The sequence below is a fragment of the Sus scrofa genome, chromosome 1, assembly GCF_000003025.6.
Source record: "Sus scrofa isolate TJ Tabasco breed Duroc chromosome 1, Sscrofa11.1, whole genome shotgun sequence".
Classification (NCBI taxonomy): Eukaryota; Metazoa; Chordata; class Mammalia; order Artiodactyla; family Suidae; genus Sus; species Sus scrofa.
Window position 1 is genome coordinate 82,022,902 of NC_010443.5, and position 19,676 is coordinate 82,042,577.

At 38.8% G+C, this 19,676-nt stretch overlaps 1 protein-coding gene across 5 annotated transcripts in view; it reads left to right on the forward strand.

Moving 5' to 3' along the window:
• The window catches only part of DSE (dermatan sulfate epimerase), a 66,954-nt gene that overhangs the window by 26,008 nt on the left and 21,270 nt on the right, over positions 1-19,676 (forward strand). For 3 of the 5 annotated variants that reach the window (XM_005659399.3, XM_021091551.1, XM_021091554.1), the window contains exon 2: positions 44-512. The exons of 1 other annotated variant lie outside the window; for it this stretch is intronic. In XM_005659399.3, coding sequence (XP_005659456.2) covers positions 97-512 — 416 coding nt within the window. In that variant the 5' untranslated portion in view covers positions 44-96. Of the gene's footprint in view, positions 1-43; positions 513-19,676 lie in introns of those variants that run through there. One more of the 5 variants, XM_021091561.1, reaches the window with a different exon arrangement.

The following is a 19,676-nucleotide window of genomic DNA, read 5'->3' on the forward strand; positions in this document are numbered from 1 at the left end:
ACGGCCCCCTGGTTGACATAGGCTTCTCTTTTCCCTCCTGTAGGATCTTTCGAAGATGGTTTGGCTGCCTTGGAGATTGAGAGATCTGATGCCACGATGAGGACTCACACACGGGGGGCTCCCAGTGTGTTTTTCATATATTTGTTTTGCCTAGCATCCGCCTACGTCACCGACGAGAACCCGAAAGTCATGATCCCCTTCACCAACGCCAACTACGACAGCCACCCCATGCTCTTCTTCTCCAGGGCGGAGGTGGCCGAGCTGCAGCTCAGGGCCGCCAGCTCACACGAGCACATTGCCGAGCGCCTCACTGAGGCCGTGCGCACCATGCTGTCCAGCCCCCTGGAGTACCTCCCTCCCTGGGATCCCAAAGAGTACAGCGCCCGCTGGAATGAGATTTACGGCAACAACCTGGGGGCCTTGGCAATGTTCTGCGTGCTGTATCCTGACAACATTGAAGCGCGTGATATGGCCAAAGACTACATGGAGAGGATGGCAGCGCAGCCTAGTTGGTAGATTTTTGTCTTTTTCTTCTTACTGCATTAACTGTGCCCTGGCGAGAAATGAATGCATAGTCAGATGAAACCTCAGAGGCCAGATTTTCCCATCGTGTGTGTGTCTGGGTGTGTGTGTGTGTATGAGAGAGAGAGAATGAAAGGAGAGGGGTTACTAACTGTTAGTGGCCTTGTGGTCAGTGGCTTATGAATGGTCCCTGGTTGCAAAAGACCTAGTAACTTCCATGTTTAAAGTTAGGAGGAAAATATTTAGACATAACCTAACCAAAGGAAAAATAATTTGCTCTATTGAGTAAATAGCATCATCTTGATTGTTAAGATTTCTTCCTTCCTTGTTTAACCACCAAGTGACCTCAGACAGGTATTACCACCATCTGGCCTTAGGTTCAGTTTGAGCCTCAAGTGGGTAAAACCTTTTGCCATCAAGAGATCTCAACCAATTAAAATTTATCGGCATTTTTGGACAGTTAGGAACTAAAGTAAATGGATAGGATTAACTGGCGATTGACGTTTATCTTGTTTAAGATCTTATCCAATAACCAGCAAATTGCCCAAACCTGTAGGAAAACCAACATCAAGTAGTATAATTATGTGAGGAATTCTAATTATGTCATAATTTCCTTTCAGAAGTTTCAAGATTTGAGCACGAACTTCCTGCCCCTTCTTAATTAGCTAAATTTATTTTACTTGTTTATAATTATTGTCTCTACCTGTTTCTGAAAGTTATGGGATGGATTAACTAAACTAGGGATTCTGTGGGTATTCTTATTAAATCTATGTTTTAATACACATTCATGGTCCAGTTACACTAAAAAAATTGCAAGGATATTTGGAATATCCTCTTAAAATTCCATGAGCTGATACTTGTCATGGAGTTGGAGAGAGCTCTTTTTTTTTTCTTTTCTTTTCTTTTTGTTTTTTTTTGGCTGTACCCATGGCATATGGAAGTTCTCTGGCCAGAGAGTGAATCCTAGCTGCAGCTGCAACCTACACCACAGTTGTGACAGTGCCAGATCCTTAACCTACTGTTCTGGGCCAGGGATCAAAACTGAGTTGTTGCAGAGACAATGCTGGATTCTTAACCTGCTGTGCCACAGCAGGAAATTTGAGAGTTCATTTTTAAATGCTTATAAAAATCAGAGAATGCTTCTCATTTTGTGATGAATTATATCTCACATATATGATATAGGAGTGTAGCTTGCAAGCATCTTGAATTCTGCCATATGGTAAATAAATTTAATTCTTTTCCAGTTTCTGCCAGTATGGTAAAGAATGTTTGCTTATGGGGCTTGAAGGATTTTCTGGAATTTCTTAATTGAAAAAATTATGGAAGAGTTGGCCTTAAATCCATATCAGAGCTTATTTTTTTAGGGGTTATCATTAGATATGTATAATCATTTTGAAGCTTATAATAATTTAGATTGAAAAGGTTGAAAACCATTTCATTTGGTTTGTTGCAAAGCTGAGCCAGGTTTGCCATAGATTCTGTTCTTGACTCACCTCATGCTATTCCTAAAAGAAATATTACACCAAAATTCTACATCAAGAAATAAAAGAAGTGTGAAAATTGAATATCTGAACTGTAGGTTTCCATTATCAAATGTGTCTATAAGGGTATTTTTAAAGTTTTGTTTTGTTTTGTTTTGTTTTAGGTAGATAAGTAAAATTTGACAGATTAAGATACTGATGAAGGAGTTCCCATTGTGGCTCAGTGGTTAACGAGTCTGACTAGCATCCATGAGGATGCAGATTCAATCCCTGGCCTTGCTCAGTGGGTTAAGAATCTGGAGTTGCTGTGGCTGTGGCGTAGGCCAGTGGCTACAGCTTGTATTGGACCCCTAGCCTGGGAACCTCCATATGCTGCGGGTGTGGCCCTAGAAAAGGCAAGAAGACAAAAAAAAAAAAAAAAAGCAAAAAAGAAAGAAAGAAAGAAAAATATCCAGGCATATAAATACCAACTTGAATGAATGCTGTCACTAGCGAGGATTAGACCCCTATGATAAAAGAAGGAAAATAAATAAAATTATTATTTTCGTAGTTTCTACAAGTTCAGAAATACTGGTTATTGGACGTGTGTAGAAATTTACTAGAGGACTAGTACTTTATTCATGGCAGTATTGATAAACAGAATTATAACTCTGCCACTATCCAGTAACCCAGAAGTTAGTCTGTGATTTAATAGAGCTGAATAGTTAACTTCTTTCTCTTGACCTCTTTGAAGCTGAAGGTCAGAAATTGAGAATTTACCTTGACCTGGTTTCTTGTTCCAGAAGTGATCCTAGCATAAAAAGTCGAGCTATTGAAACGTTTTGTCTTGGCAAGTACTGTTACCAGGTTGTACTTTTAAATGATTTTATGGAAGCTTTAACTTTTTAAGAGCTACTACACCCAGCCCCTAGACTCTGAAATTTTTATTAAATTGTAGTTGAACATAATCAAATCACTTTTTGACAATTTGAAACACTGCTAAATGTTTTCATAGTTCAACCATCCCTATTTAAATCAATTATGTCATGTATATGTCCCTACTATGCCCAGAGAAATGTACTGTGGGTATTGTCATTGTCTTAGGATATAGTTTACATATGTTTGGTTTCAGGGCAAAATAAAAGACTTACTGTTATGTGTAAAAGAGATCAACAATTACTATTGTGAAATTTTAAAAATGGTTTCATCAGCCTCAATGCATTTGCCATATTTTGTGAGGCTCCTTTCTACTCTTTTGAAAACCAGTGACTAAATTCATTTACTTATTCAATTAACAAACAATTTACTGAGCATGTGTTATGTGTCATGCACTATGCTAGGTCCTAGGGATTCAGTGATGAAAAGATTGCCTAGTAAATTTAAAATTTGCACCTAGGGTAAAGACTGCTAACACTGGGTATTTGAAACCTAAGATGGGACTATATCCTCTGCTCAGAATTAAGTATAAGGATCACTTAATAGGATGTTCATTAGTTTTTATTGTTAACTTACTTAAAATTTTGAGGATTAAATGAGATAGTGTAAAATACTTAGCACAATTCCTGTCACACAGTAAACCTTCAGGAAATAAGAATAATGACAATATTGATAATCATTCTTGTTGATATTTGCTTAGTACTTAGACACTGTTTAGTTTATAATTTGGTATATGTAGGCTCTAAGGAAATAGTATTTGTTTGGGATTTATTTGGAGATTTTACTTATCTTTGTTCAAATTCCTCTCAAAACTAGAACATCTGTTTAACTCATAACATGTTCCTTTTGGCTTGTTTCCATTAAAACTCTCAGCGATACTCCCCTGGGCCCTTTTTCTTAGCATATAAGAATCTGGTGGTAACAGCAACCAAGATGGCTTAGGGGAGAGTAACAAGGATATGTCTTTTGTCTGATATTAAAAAGAAATACATCTGAGATACACATGCATACAGATTTATTAATGTGGTTCATTTCATTTGAGTATTTTGTAAATAAAGAGCTAAAAGGTCACATCTATAGAGTCACTTATTTAAGAATCTAGGGCTGTTGGAAAAATTAAATGGCGAATATTATCTAATTATTTACTGATCTTATGGTATCCATCTGATATAATGTACCACAAAATAGAAAGGAATCTCATAGCTTGATAATGATGATGGTGGTGATTAAAAAAGAGTAACATGAAAAACTTTCCTCTTTTAACATTATAACACTATGTGTCAACAAGTACCCAGACGATTGGGTACCATAGAAACATGAGACATATCTCCTTTTGCAGTGATGTCCACATTCTCTCTCAGAAGCTCTCTCGCTTCTTTGTTCTTCCACCTTCTGTTAATGTCATATTACAGTAAAAATAACAGTAATTTAAAAGGATATTATTTTAACCTATATATAAAATTTCAGGAGTTCTCTTCCTGGCTCAGTGAGCAGTTAATGAATCTGACTAGCATCCATGAGGATGCAGATTCGATCCCTGGCCTTGCTTAGTGAGTTAAGGATCCGGCATTGCTGTGAGCTATAGTGTAGGTCACAGACACAGCTTGGATCCCAAGTTGCTGTGGCTGTGGCATAGGCCAGCGGCTGTAGCTCTGATTTGACCCCTAGCCTGGGAACTTCCACATGCCACAGGAAAGGAAAAGAAAGAAAAGCAAAAAAATGAAATAATAGTAATAATAAAAATAATAAATAAAATGGCAAATTATTTTCAGCATCACCAATTATGTCTTTTTTTCCACTCTATATCTCATCTTCCCAATAAAAGCTACAATTTAGGTTATAGTTGGCTCTCTGTCATGTAGAAGCTTTATTAGAACTAATTTATACATTGGAGAAAGTTTAATGAGCTGAGTTCATAAGTCTGGAGCAGGTAACGATAGAAAATGCATTTTATTATACTTAAATTCATTTTTAAATACCCTATCACCTAGTCATTAGAGCAAGTTCTCTGTATGTCAGTTGGCACATGAGGGTACTCTCATATATAAATGGTTGTTTTCTGCATTCAGTCCTTACATAGTTAAGAACTCTATTGGATTCCAAATAACTAAAAATTCTCCAGCACTTTTTTTTTCCCTCCAGGAGCTTAGCTTTAAGGTAGGAAAATAATAAAAATAGTTCTTAGTAGAGATTTAAAAAGATTTCCAAAAAGCTAATCTTTGGAGTTTTTGGAGTCAACTTCACATTGCTCTACTGTCCTAAATTTTTCATTTGTTTATATATTTTATCTACTTATTTATACCTTTTTTCTGATATACCTTTCTCCCAAAAGATTAAGAAAACAACATGCAGTATTCACATGAGTAGCTGAGAAAGAAAGTAGGAAAGAAAAAGAAAAAAGGTTAGGGACATCAGCTGGACTAGCACTGAAACAGTTGCTGATATGCATCTTACATCCCATAAGTGGGCCACATAGGGGCCCTGAGGTTTCTTTTTTTTTTCCTTTCTTTTTAGGGCTGCATCTGTGGCATATGCAAGTTCCCAGGCTAGGGGCTGATTCGGAGTTGCAGCTGCTGGCCTACACCACAGCCACAGCAATGCCAGATTTAAGCTGCATCTGCTACCTATGCCACAGTTCATGGCAACGCCAGATCCTTAACCCACTGAGTGAGGCCAGGGATCGAACCCTCTTCCTCATGGATACTAGTGGGATTCTTAACCTACTGAGTCACAAAAGGAACTCCTAAGGGTTGTTTTGTTTTGTTGTAATAGCAATGAAAGTAGGCTGTTTGTTTGTTTTGAAGTATAGAGAGTGTCCATGGGATTAAAAACAGATTCTTTTTTTTTTGGTTTTTTGTTGGTCTTTTTGTCTTTTTGCCTTTCTAGGGCAGCTCCTGTGGCACATGGCAGTTCCCAGGCTAGGGGTCTAATCAGAGCTGTAGCTGATGGCCTACGCCACAGTCACAGCAACGTGGGATCCGAGCCGCGTCTGTGACCTGCATCCCAGCTCACGGCAATGCCGGATCCTTAACCCACTGAGCAAGGCCAGGGATCAAACCTCATGGTTCCTAGTCAGATTCATTAACCACTGAGCCACGACGGGAACTCCCGGCAAAGACATTTTTAGATTAATCAAGTAGAGGGAACTCCTAAAAACAGATCCTTTACTCTGTAGGGGTACTACTCTTATCTTAATGATCAGAAAGAAATTTCTCCTGGGTTTTTTTTATTCCAGACTAGACTGAGGGCAGGACCAGGGCTGTTTTGCTCATGCATGTACCCTCCACTACTTAGCATGGTATCAGGTAGATTTCTGCCCAGGGAATGAATGCTGAGCCCTTTAGCATCCCTAGATGGAGGCTCTCCAAAGTGAAGTTCTCTACAACCAGGGTGGGCATATGGTTTTGCCCCAGGCCACTTTCTTTCCCCTAGTCTAGCCTAGTCCTTCAATAGAATTTTGCATATGTAGAGAAATGAAATTATTTCTCTCTGGCAGCCTCTGTGATCATTGTGTATCTCAGTGAGCTCATGATAGATGGGTGGTGGTGAACTTAATGCTCCACTGCTCTGCCAGACCTTATAGTGATCTTCTATAGCTAAAAACAAAGCAAATTTAAAAACTCACTGAAGTGATTATTAGAAAACACTACTGGCCTTGAACCACTTAAGAACAGTACAAGTAAGAGGACCATACTTCATTTACTATGGAGAGGTGAATACATTGAGCAGAGGCTTAAGATAGGATAGTGACAGAGTTTGCTGTTCAAGATGTATTGACAGCATGTGATTAGCCCGTATACATTTCTGGGCAATGGGGCTTTTCCAGGCTTGCTTCTAAACATTGTAAAGCCTGGGGAAGGGGCCCAACATACTGGTCCTTGGATAAGAGCTGCACTTGCATCTTAATTCTTCTGTTTTATTAGCCTTATGTCCTTTGGCAGGTTTTTTTAAAACCTCTGTGAACCTCAGTTTCTTCATCTGTACATTGAGGATGATTCTTCCCCTACAAGCCATTTTGTTCCAGGATTAAATGAGATGATGGATGTAAAGCCCTTAGCACTGTGTCTACACAGTTTTACTAAAATGTTCATTTTCATTCAAGTTTCTTCATACGCAGTATTCCATTTTACCCACTCTCACTCTGGAGTTGTGTTTTTGAGAAGTGTTTATTTTGTATCATTCTTCCCCCCCTTCTTTATTGTATTTTTGCGTACTTATTATCAGAAAATAAATCACCAAGGAGAGAAATTACTTCACTCTTGCCTTGGTGCCAATCAGCTGCAGGAATTCAGAACTGGTAAGAGAAACAAAGAAAGTTGAACTTTTGGACAGGGAAGTAATGGTAATTTTATTTGCACCAGACTGTGTATTAAATCCTTGCCTGTGGATTGCAAACTTCCGAAGAGTGAGATCTGAGGGTGTATTTGCAAAATAAAATATGAACAAAATAATAAAGAGGAAAGAAAGGAGAAAGAAAAGCCCCTGGCATAACAAAATGCACCAATCAGTTTCAGTCCTGTGTATTCCGAAATGAAGAGCGTGCCTGCTTTTCTCAGCATAGCCTGCTGGGCTCCAAATGCAGTTTCCTACAGCTGTTTCACAGGCTTTTTACTTCTTTAAGTTGCACATTAAGGCTAGGAATCAAAGAGGGGGAGGATGTAGCTGGGCCCCAACATGTGGAGCCATAGCACCATAAGTAAAAAGATCAGGTTTTCCTCTCCTGACCTTACAGTAGAAAAGACCGGGAGGTGTAGCCCTGAGCACACCTGGAATCCATTGGATTCAAGGAAACAAACCCAGTGGACTTGTGAAACAAATGCTGCCTCTCAGAAAATACAGTCCCCAATTCCCCTGGCTTTTTCTCTTTCATGCTTTCCCTTGCTTCTGCCTTTCTGCCTCCCTTTTCTGCCTTTTTTTTCTCTCTGTTCCTTTCATCCTGTGATCTAAAGAAAGTGACTGCTTGTACTGTGCTGCAGATCCTGGGAAACAGAAGGCTCAAACTGATGACAGCAAGGCTTTGGGGGGAGGATCAGATTCTTTGAAATGAACAGAAACACATGTTTTAGGAACCTAGCCGAAGGGAAATCCCTTCTTGAACGCCACTTAGGCAGGTTGTTGCCAGCATCCTTCCAGATGAAGATATAGGGTAAGGATTGGTGTCAGGTGACCCAAGGCAGGAAGCAACAGGTGCTTTGGGAGAGGCCAAGTCAGATTGTGCGAGTTAGCTCAGCATCTCAGTGGGTTTTCATACACAACCAGCAAACTGTTCTCCATCTACTTCAAGTGCGGGTGAGGAAACTTTTAGTAATGCTTCTTTCTGTCAACAAATTTGCAAGACACCACTAATTGAAAAGAAATCCAAAGGTTTTTTTTTTTTTTTTGTGGGATCTTTTTGTGATTCTGACATTCAGTATTGGTACAACTCTCAACTGTCTCTGTGTTGAGTAATGCTCTTGCCTGCCTCAGCCTTTGAGTGTCATTTATTGCCTTTTTAATAAAAACTTCAACATGGGATTTCAGAGTCATCTGAAAGAGCTGTGCATAAGGTCAGAGGAATCCTCATCCAGTTTCTGATGGGGTTCTAAGTCTGTGCCCCTTGCCCCATGTGTACAAAGATACAAATATGGTGAGTTCCACACAGTCTTTACAATCTGGCTCTTATATTTTTTCTAACATTAAAAACTTGCCAGACACGTTGTTTAAATTTTGTGCATTCCTTGTCCTCTATCCTGAGAGAAAATCTTCATTGCAAGTGCTGCATATATGTCTATATCTATTTCAATTATGCTTTATTATTATTTTTCTTTTATTTTCTTAAAGTCTAGTTGATTTATAGTGTTATGCCAATTTCTACAGCATAGTAACCCAGTCATACATATACATTCATTCTTTTTCTCATACTATCTTCCATCATGTTCTATCCCAAGAGATTGGATATAGTTCCCTATGCTGTAAAGGGCTTTTTTTTTTTTTTTTTGCTTTTTAGGGCCGCACCCATGGCATATGGAGGTTCCCAGGCTAGGGGTCCAGTCATAGATGTAGCTGCCATCCTAGGCCACAGGCACAGCAATGCAGGGTCCAAGCCTTATCTGCGACCTACACCACAGCTCAGGCGATCCTTAGCCCATAAGCGAGGCCAAGGATCAAACCCACAGTCTCATGGTATTAGTCGGATTGGTTTCTCCTGCACCACAATGGGATCTCCCAGTTTTATCATTGTTTTTTTAAAGGTGGCTTTTATCTATTAAGTGAAATACGTATTCAGTTCTAATACCACTTAAGATGTCAGGGCTTGCTGGCGTTAAGTTCTTCCTGATGCTATATAGATAGATATTTATAACTCCTGGAGAACAGAAATGACATGAGCATGTCCGTGGAGTCTCTTGTAAAGCTAGGTAGTTCTTTTTACCTTAGTTATCTTCAGAATAGCTTTCTATTTCATCTCCTTCTGCCGCATCCGTCAAGGGAACATATTTTAGCCATATTTAACACAGTCTCTCTCAACAATCATTCCTTTTTTTTTTTTTTTTTTTTTTTTCCCTCCAGTGTCAACATGTGGGCTAAGGATAGCAGGAGGAGCCATAGTCAAGGGCCAGATCATTGTTTATCCCACATAAGCCTGTGGTTTAGAAGCTTTGTGTGTGGATGCCTTGGAGGAGAGGAATCAGCCATGGAGCTAGGTGGAAGCTTATGATATTAGTCTAGGGAGGAAATGAAGACCACAGTTAAGCCAGTGAGAGTGGGAGGAAGAAGGGATGAAGAGATACTTAGGACAGAATCGCCACAGAGATTGATTGGATATGGGACACTATATTTCAAAGTATGATTCTTTCACCAGACTCATGGATATTCTTAAAAAGACAGATTCTTGGGCCTGGCCCAGACTCAGTGAATCACAATCATTCGGGGTAGGCCAAAGAACCTGCCCTTTTAACGAGTCTCCCATGTTCTAAAATTTAAATAATGAAGGGAAGGGAGGTATAAAGCACAGGTCTTGGTTTTTATTTTGGGCAAGTGGCTGCACAGTGATGCCCAGGTGATAGAGGGAATATAGAGGAGAGAAGAGAGTTCACTGTTTTATGTGACTTTTCTTCTCTCCACTTTGTCTGTGTCACTTTGTTGACATCACCAACTATGTAGACAGATGAATTTCAAAGCCCACGGCCTGATTATCATTACAAGAGCTCATAGATCCCCTTGGAAAATATCTTGGCATATATTTATTAGTATAATTTTTAGGTCCTGGCCACACCTGTTAATTTTTATGCATTCATCACCTTCCACTTTCTCTGTTCTGTGGCAGTTACTCCTTACTTACCTCCAGCTGTTTTTCGCCTCCTTCCCTTTTATTCAGTGCTTCACTCTTAGTACTCCATGAATGCATTTTCCATTGATGGTGGTGTCATTGTTGCATGTGGGTGAGCCCTTCAGGAAGAAGAAGTGGTTTTTTAAAAAAAGAGAAAAAGGTCAGGAGTTCCTTGGTGGCTTAGCAAGTTGAGGATCTGGTACTATCACTGCTGTGGTTCTGGTCACAGCTGTGGCAGTGGTTTGGCCAGGAAAGGCCAAAAAAGAAAAGGCAGCCTCAGCCCCCATCCAGAGCTTATGGATTCTTGAAGCGTTTTTATTTCCTAGTGTTTCCTTAAAACACTATAATTGGAGTGTTTTAAGCTTTGTCCCTATAGGCATTGATGTCCATTCCCAGTGGTCCACATGGTCCATGTGTACTGGCATTTTCAACTCTGCCCTGAGTCTGGATGCTAAGAAGTTTACAGACCAGCCCTAAGCTGAGCTTTCTGCTTCAGGCTCATCTGCCCTTTTCCATCCTTCCTTTCCTCCAACCCTACCCAGACTTCAGGATCCCATTTAACTGTTTAACTTCTCCTTCCTCCATAGCATTTTCTCTAGCCACTTATCTCTCTCAATTCTCACAGGTATTATTTTTCATGTGACTGGTTGGTCTGCAGTGGTAACGTGGTTACTTACATGGCTCTCAGATCAAGAGTGTATATGCCTTCACGATTCAGCCCAGAAAAACTTCTTTGTAGCAACCTCATAGATTCCAACTTCTACCCCACCCCTGGCCAGTGTGGTTCCAGTGTGCCAAGGAATCCATGCAAAGCTTTTACAGGATGTTTTGCCTGTTCTCTAATTCTGCGAATTCTATCATCTGTTTGCCTCCTCCACTGGCACAGAAGCTGATGGAGAGAAAGTAGCACCATTATCATGTTGTGCCTTTGTGTCCTGAGAGCCACCATGGTGGACTGACCACCAAGACACCATGAATTATTTGAATGAGTGAATGATCCTGTTTAGATTGGTGGTCTAAGCTTACCAAGAGCAGAAGTCACAAATCGGTGTACAACTTTGAATTTTATTTGGTGCCTTGTGTGCTATGGGTTGTTCATATTTGTCTGGCTTCGCTTTCACTCTGAAGACGTACCTGTTGTCAACCTGTCATCATAGAGGTGTTGTACCTTTGACCCACTTGGACCCTGGCAGGAGATATTCAGGTTTTGACATCTCCATGCATAGTTCACCATAGTCTCCATACATAGATCACCTGTTCTTAGTTCCTCCTGCACCTGGTATTTGTCCTCCCCAATCTCTTGAATTTCAGTGTCCATCATCTTAACTTGTATGCAGTATTCATGGGTGCTCCCTGTCAGCTAACCCCCATTGAATTTGGTTTTTATTCATTTTAAAGCCACCTGCTTCTATATTTGAAATGAATAGTAGTGACATGAGTGGTGGGAGGTGATACTTTTACTGGAATTAAGATCAAGGACTGTGGAGCCAGATTGCCGGTTTTCTAATCCCATTTATGAGCCATGTGACTGGAACTTGTTACTTGGCTTCTTGATGGCTTGGTTTCTGCAGCTGTAAATTGGTGATAAATATAATACTGACCTCATAGTGTTTAGAGTATTAAGTGAATTAATGAGACAGTAACTGGCATAAGGTGTTAGTTATGATTTTTATCTTTATTTGCTTTTATTTTGTGTTCTTGTACATTGATGCCAATAAAGGCCATTTTCATCTGTAAATAAATGTGTGCACATATTCAGTTTGTATAAGTGTATTGTGTGCTTATTCTGTTCTAGGCATTGTGCTAGGTATTGGGATATAAAAATTTGAAGGGCAAGTTATACATCTTGCCTAGAGTTGTTCATCTCTGGAAAGTATGGACTCATAGACAATACTAATGCAGATGATCAGTGCTGAGATTGAGAAAGTACAGCCTGTGATGGGATGACGGAGAGGTACCTCAGCCAACATTGGAGAGTTGGGAAGGCTTTTTCCTCCTGGGGCCTGAAGGACAAATAGGAATCAGCCAGATGAAGGAGAAAGAGAGCATGTTTGATTGTTCCAAGCAGAAGTAACTGATGTTCAGAGGCCATGACATAAGGAAGCAGAGTGCTTTTGAGGAACTGAAAGTTTAATAGGGAGAATACAAGCAAGCATTAAGGCTTTGAGTAGAGAGCCTTGTCCACCATGTGAAGGAGCTTGGACTTTTCTTTGCAAGAATGATGGGGCTGTTGAAGGATTTTAACAAGGCAACAATGTCATCAGATGTGTGTGTGAACTTCATTGTTAAATATAAGTAAGACTCCCTATGAACAAATGTGTGGCTTGGTAAAGTATTTTAATGGAAACGCCCTGGTAACCACAGCACAGCTCCAGAAATAGAACTTTGCCAGCCACCTGGAAAGCCCCTCGGGGGCCCACTCCCAATAACAGCTCCCTCTGTCCCTACAAAAACTACCCAGAGTCATCAATCACGCCCTTGTGTTTCTTTATAGTTCATGCAAGTGTGCATCCCTAAATCCCTAGGTGCAAGTTTAGTCTTGCCCATTTTTTTAAATGTCTTTCAAGTCTTTTTTTTTTTTTTTCATCCAAAGTTTCTCTTCCATTCTTTATTTTTGTTACAACTTATCTGTGAAGGAACCTGGGCCCTTTGACCTGCTCAGATTCCTGCAGTCTAGATGGTGTTGACTGCAGGATCAAGATGCAGCCCAGCGAGGCCCCCCACCTTTGATATTTCCTACACACTGACAGCAGGGTGCCCAGGTTTCTCTTCCAACACGGTTTTGATCACTTTGACCTAAGCTGAGGTGGTGGCTGTCTTCTCATCAGGAGACGCACAATGGCAGCTGGTTTTACCACGTGGCAGGTTTGTGTTTTAGGAAGACTCTCTGATCACATGTGGAGAGTAGATTGCAGAGGTCAAACCAGGAGGACCAGTTAGGCTTCTTGTGTTTATCCAGATGAGAGCCTGGAAGAGGGGCTCTGAGAATGATTTGAGAATTAGCATGTATAAGACTTGACAGTTATATTTGAGGATCAAGGGACAAAGAACTGTCTTTATGGAGAGGATGGTGGGGTCTTTCAGTGCAATTCATAACTCATGGAACTGTGGGGGAATGCTACTAAAGAGTTTGGTTTGGGATCTACAGCGTTTTTAAAGTGCCTGTGGACTCAAAAGGCGATGTTGAGGTTGCATGTCTCAAGCAGTATTTTTAGCTACCTCCTGTTTGCCGGACGTGAACTGTAACTTAAAAAAATGTTGTCATAGGAAAAAAAAAAAAGATTTACCCAATATAAAATATGTTTTCAAGTAAATCAACTATAATAGAAAAAAGAGCTAAAAAATAAATAAAATCTACTTTCAAGTGTGACAACATAGTTTCTGTTGATGATAGGAAAATGTAGAAGGGAAGTTCAAAGAAGGTCAGATTTAATTAAAGTAGGCTTACCCTAATAAATGAATGAATAACAGCAAGGAGAATGAGAAGAAAAGAGAAAGTGTTCATAGGACATCACAGCCACTTGGGTGTCCTCAAATCACTTTCTGGATATGAAGCCAGAAGGAGACATGCAAGCAGTGCTCCTAGAGGAAAGCATCAGCTTGAGTGAATTATGCTTCTGAAGTTTAAGGGGGAAAAAAAAAAGAATCTTGATGAGATGTGGATGGCAATTTTGAACTTTTAACAAATGAGCATTTTGAGTTCTTTCTGTGATTCATTTATAGGAAGTTCACTATTCTAAGGGGAAAAAAATCTAAGGAAAAAAAAGATAAGAATAAATCCACACATACTGCTAAAATTTTATATTAACTTTATTATCTTCCTGTCCTAAACTTTTGCTGTAATTTTGAAAAACCATGTGGAGTTTACCATTTTACTTTCTTTGGAGAACCTGTTGACATGGGAAAGATTTTAAAGTATTATTAAAGCCAGTTTGACTCTTTTGCTCTTTGCTTTTCTGCCATAGCCTGTCACTTGGTTAAAGAAGATGTGATTTGCATTCACCCTTTGGGGTGGGGTCAACTTGTATTTTCAGTACAACAGACAATTCTACATCTCATACTTGGGGAAGTGTTTCATGCCCATGGCATGTTGAAGATAGCTTACAAGTTTGGCTTGTACTTTAATCTAAATCCACTTGCTTCATTAATTGTTTTATGGCAAATAGCCCAACCTCCAGATTTTTATGGTTCACAAAGAAAAATCCTAAACCAACTTCTTCCACTTTAAAACTGTGTTCCTAGAACAGGAAATAAAACCAATGTTTATTTATTAACAGGGTGCTGTTCAGGCATTATTTCATTATCTCTCTTGAAAATAAATGGCTTCAAAGCTAAACAAATTGTTTGGGGGAATGAGAAATGTTTTCTTGTTGTTTCTCTACACAGTGATAAGTTATTTTTCATCCTCAAATGCAGAGTGTGGACCCATTTGATGTTTCACATCTGCCTCTGTCACACACCATCTTCTGCCCTCTTTGAACGTTCTGATCGTCTCTGATGGTCTGGGTCCTTTCGTGATGATCTCATGATGGAGTTTCCCTTATGGCTGGTTCCAGATCCTCTGCTGGAAAGTGCTTTGTGAAAGGCAGGTCTCAACCTAGCTTCCCACGCTGAAGCAGGCTCTGGGCCTGGGTCCTCTGGGCCTGCAGGATGCATCTGATGGGTTGCCTATTTGGTGGTACATTTACCTTTAAGACAGAACTTTCATACTTTTTCTTGACCTTGACCCACAGTAAGAAATAAAGTTTACATCACAACCCAATATACACATAACTTTTTCTCTGCAGATATCAATATATAAGTCGAAGTTGCAGGGATCAGCCCCTGCTTTTAAATCACACTTTGCTCTATGCTATTTTCCATTCTATTGCGTGTCATTAAATTCTACTAAAAATGTACTGGTCACAACCCATTATATTCATTCCACAATCTATTAATAGCTTGCAATTTATAATTTGAAAACTCGGCTGAACATTCTGATAAATACATGATTCCTCTTCAGAGAGTCCCTTTTTAATACCCTCTTCTTGAATACCTCCAGGGACTGCTTAACTCTTTGAGGTGGCCTCTTTATTCCATAATTCTAGTGTGTAGAGTCCTTGTTCCTAAAATATATTAGGAAGCATCTTTTTTTCATTAGGAAACAGTGCAAGTCTGTGATTAATGTCTGTATTTCAGGTTTCCAGGGCTGAGTGGAATAAATTCTGCAGCCCATTATTTCCAGTTGGCACCCAGAATAAAGTCAACCACAGTTCATTCACTGTTTTAAAAAGGCAACCTCAGCAAAATCTTGAAAAAAGCATATTGTAAAAGAGAAAAATTCTGATAAAGCATTAAAAAAGTGGGAATCTTGTGTAAATATTAACCTTACTGAGAAAACCATAATAGAAAGTAAAATATTGTTTCGTGTATCCTAGCACCTTAAGGTTGGCCTCATTTTGGTTTTGATATTTTCATACCCTCAGGGTGGCAAGATTTAGCAATTTGAGTATGGTTTTTGCCAATTTAAAGTGTCCCTTGCTTTTTTAAAATTTTTACATCTTTAAAACATTTTTATTTTTTGCTTATTTGAGCCGCACCTGTGGCATAGGGAAGTTCCCAGGCTAGGGGTCAAATCAGAGCTGCAGCTGCTGGCCTAAACCACAGCCACAGCAACATGGGATCCGGCCACATCTGCCACCTACACCACAGCTCACGGCAACACCAACCAGATCCTTAACCCACTGAGCAATGCCAGGGATCAAACCAGCATCCTCATGGATAACTGTTGGGTTCATTACCACTGAGCCACAATGGGAACACCCATCCCTCACTTTTTAAGTCGATATCACAGGTAATTCTTCGCCCTTTTGCATGCATGGTAGTGTCAAAATATTAGAGGATTGCATTGAAATAAATGGGAGTGCCCACATGTTCAGCAACAGCAGGAAGATGGTGAATACCAGATGGCCATGATGGCAAGTCAGAGTCTTTGAAGTTAGTGTATTACTGCTAGGGCAGCTATAACAAAATACCCTAGATAAGGTGGCTTAAAACTAACAAGTTGGTTATCTCACAGTCCTGGAAGCTAGAAATCTGAAATCAAGGGATCAGCAGGGTTGGTTCTTTCTGGAGTCTTTGAAGAAAAACTCTCTTTCCAGGCTCCTAGCTTCAGGTGGTTGTTTGGCATCCCTTACCTTGTTGCTGTATATACTCATCCACCTCTCACGCATACCATCCACCACCAGCACATACAAACTTCTTGTCCCTCCATCCTTCCAAGATAGATATATTGTGATTTTAATTGAATGAATATTGTGTTTGCAGATTTTAACGGGGCAAAAGCTGTCGACAGCTGAACCATTTCATATGATTACTTTTAATTTGTATACAATTTTTGTTTTCTCTAGGGTTGTTAACAGCCTTTTTGTTTTATTTGCTTAGTTTTCTATATGTTAATCATTAGCTACCAACCAGACTCTCACTCAGTTATGTAAATCTTTTAATCCATTCAAACAAGATGTTCTTAATGACATTCTAAACAGTTCATCCTCTTGAAGAGATAACTACCAGAGCCTTTAACTGGCTATGATCTAGGTCTATGGTAGATCTATGCTATATGGTCTAGATCTGCTGTATAGCTGTTGACTTTTTCTCCTTTTCTCTCTTGTGGTGGATCCCCTGAGCTATGAATCTCATGTTGTCTTTGGTATATATCCTAATTTGGGTAGAGAAATTCTCCACTGGTTTCCAGAGGAGGTATTCATGAGAGGTAACATGTGAAACCTTGGGTGTATGCGTGTGGTTATTCAACTCTGGTGCTTAAATGGTAACTTGGCTAGGTATGGAATTATAGTCTGGAAATTGTCTTGAGTTTTGGAGGCATTGTTCCATTGTCTACTAGCTTCTCCTGTGCTGGTGAGATGTCTGGTCCCATTCTGACTCTTGCTGGTTTGAACAAAACTGATTTTTCTCTCTAAAGCTTTTGGGATCTTTCTTCATGTCATTTCATTTTGGTTTGAACAAAACTGATTTTTCTCTTTAAAGCTTTTGGGATCTTCATGTCATTTCTTCATGTTATGAAATTGCAGGGTGGTGGTTCTTGGTTTGGGATGTGTCTGTTTTCATACATGTTCTGTGCACTCAATGGACCCTTTCAGCCTGGAAACTCATCCCCTGTAGTTCTAGGACATTTTATAGATATATTTGAATTTTTTTGGCCCTTTGTTTTTCTTTGTTTTCTTTTTCAGTTCTTTTTTTTTTTATTCAGATGTTGAGCCTCTTGGACCAGTCCTCTAATTTCTTTTCTTTCCTCCCCTCTTTTCTATTTTATTGTCTCATTTTCTGCCTTCCTGAGATTTCTTCAACTTTCTGTTAGCTTTTCTGTTAATCTTGTCTTCCTCATGTCTTGTTCTTCATTTTCAAGAGCTCCTTTTTGTTTTGAAAATTTCTTCTATCTCTGTGATTAATTTCCCTAAAGCACATTTATCATTTGGTTCTTTGGGGCCTCTTCTTTCCTATCTGGGATTTCCTTAAACCTTTAAGTCCTAGATAATGTGTAAGAGTGGAGTTTTATGTTAATTTTCTGTTGTTGCTGTAACAAATTACCACCAACTTAGTGACTTAAAACAATACAGACTTGGAATTTCATAGGTTACAAGTCTCACACAAGTCTCAATGGGCTAAAATTAAGTTGTTGGTAGGACTACATTCCTTTTTGGATGTTCTAGGTCAGAATTTATTTCCTTGGTTTTTTCTGGTTTCTAGAGGTCACATGCATTATTTTGCTCTTGGCTACCTTCCTTCATCTTCAAAGCCAGCACCATTTCATCTCTCTGATTTTTCCTTAATAGTCATATCTCCCTTTGGCCACAATCAGGAAAGGTTCTTTGCTTTTATGGACCCATGTGCTTAGATTGAGTTCACCCAGATAATCTCCCCCTGCCCCCCCACCACACGGTCCTTAGTTTAGTCACATTTGCAAAGTCTCTTTTCTTATGGAAGATTGTATATTCATAGATTCTGGGATTTAGGAGTGGACATCTTTGGAGGGACCATTATTTATTTTTTTATTAGTGATGAAATCTTCTTACTAGTAATTAGTCTGTTCAGATTTTCTATTTCTTTATGATTTAGTTTTGGTGGGTTGTATATTTCTAGTAATTTATTTCTTCTAGGTTATCTAATTTATTGGTATATAATTGTTCATAGTAATTTCTTATATCCTTAGTATTCTGTTATCAATTGTAATGGCTCCTCTTTCATTTCTAATTTTATTTAATTCAGTCTTTTTTTTTTCTTAGTCTAGCTAAAGCTAATTTTGTTTTATCTTTTCAAAAACCAATTCTTAGTTTTATTAATCTTTTCTATTGTCTTTTTAACCTATTTCATTTATTCATTGTGTCTTTAGTATTTTCCGTCTATGGACTTTGGTCTTGGTTAGTTCCTCTTTTTTTCTAGTTCCTTGAGGTGTAAAGTTAGCTTTGAGATCTTCTTTCTTGACGTAGGTATTTATTGCTTGAACTTAGCTGCATCCCATATGTTTGGTATGTTGTGTTTCCATTTTCATTTGTCTCAAGATTTTTTTAATTTCCCTTTTGATTTTAACTTTTGATACATTGGTTATTTAGGAGCATCTTCTTTAATCTCCACGTATTTGCGAATTTTCCAGTTTTTTCCTTGTAATTTATTTCTTATTTCATACTGATGTGATTAGAAAAGATGCTTGCTATGATTTCAGTCTTCTTAAGTTTTTTAAGGCTTGTTTTGTGACCTAACATATGATAGGTGCTGAGGAATATTCCATATAGGCTTAAAAAGAAAGTGTATTCTTCTGCTATTAGATAGAGTGTTCTGTATATGTCTGTTAGGTTCATCTGATCTAATGCGTAGTTTAAGTCCAGTGTTTCCTTACTGATTTTCTGTCTTGTTGATCTATCCATTATTAAAAGTGGAGTAGTGAAGTCTCCTTGACTGTTATTTTGAACTCTCTTTCAGGTAAATCACTCATCTCCATTTTAAGATTAATTTCTAGAGATTTATCTTATTCTTTTTTGGAACATAGTGACCTGTTTGTTCATTTGTATTGAATCAAATTCCAAACATAGCATTTCATTTCAGTATTTATTTCTGACTGATGTTTAGTTTTAAATATTTGAACATTTACGTGGTTCATACGGCGCAATGTCAGAATCATATTACAAATCACACCATCATAAATAACCATATGCATATATTGTTTTGTGTTTGTGGAAATGTATCTTTGAGGTAGATTACTATAAGTGATATTACTGGGTCAAAATAGAAAATGTCTATAAAATTTGTTGGATGTTGCCAAACTCTATCTCATAAGATTTGTACTACTCTGCACCCCCAACAGCATTTTAAGAGTGTGCCTCCAGTTTCTCTACAGCTTTCCCTAGAGTGTTTGTCATACTTGGGATTTGTACTGATCTGGATGTTAGATTATTTGT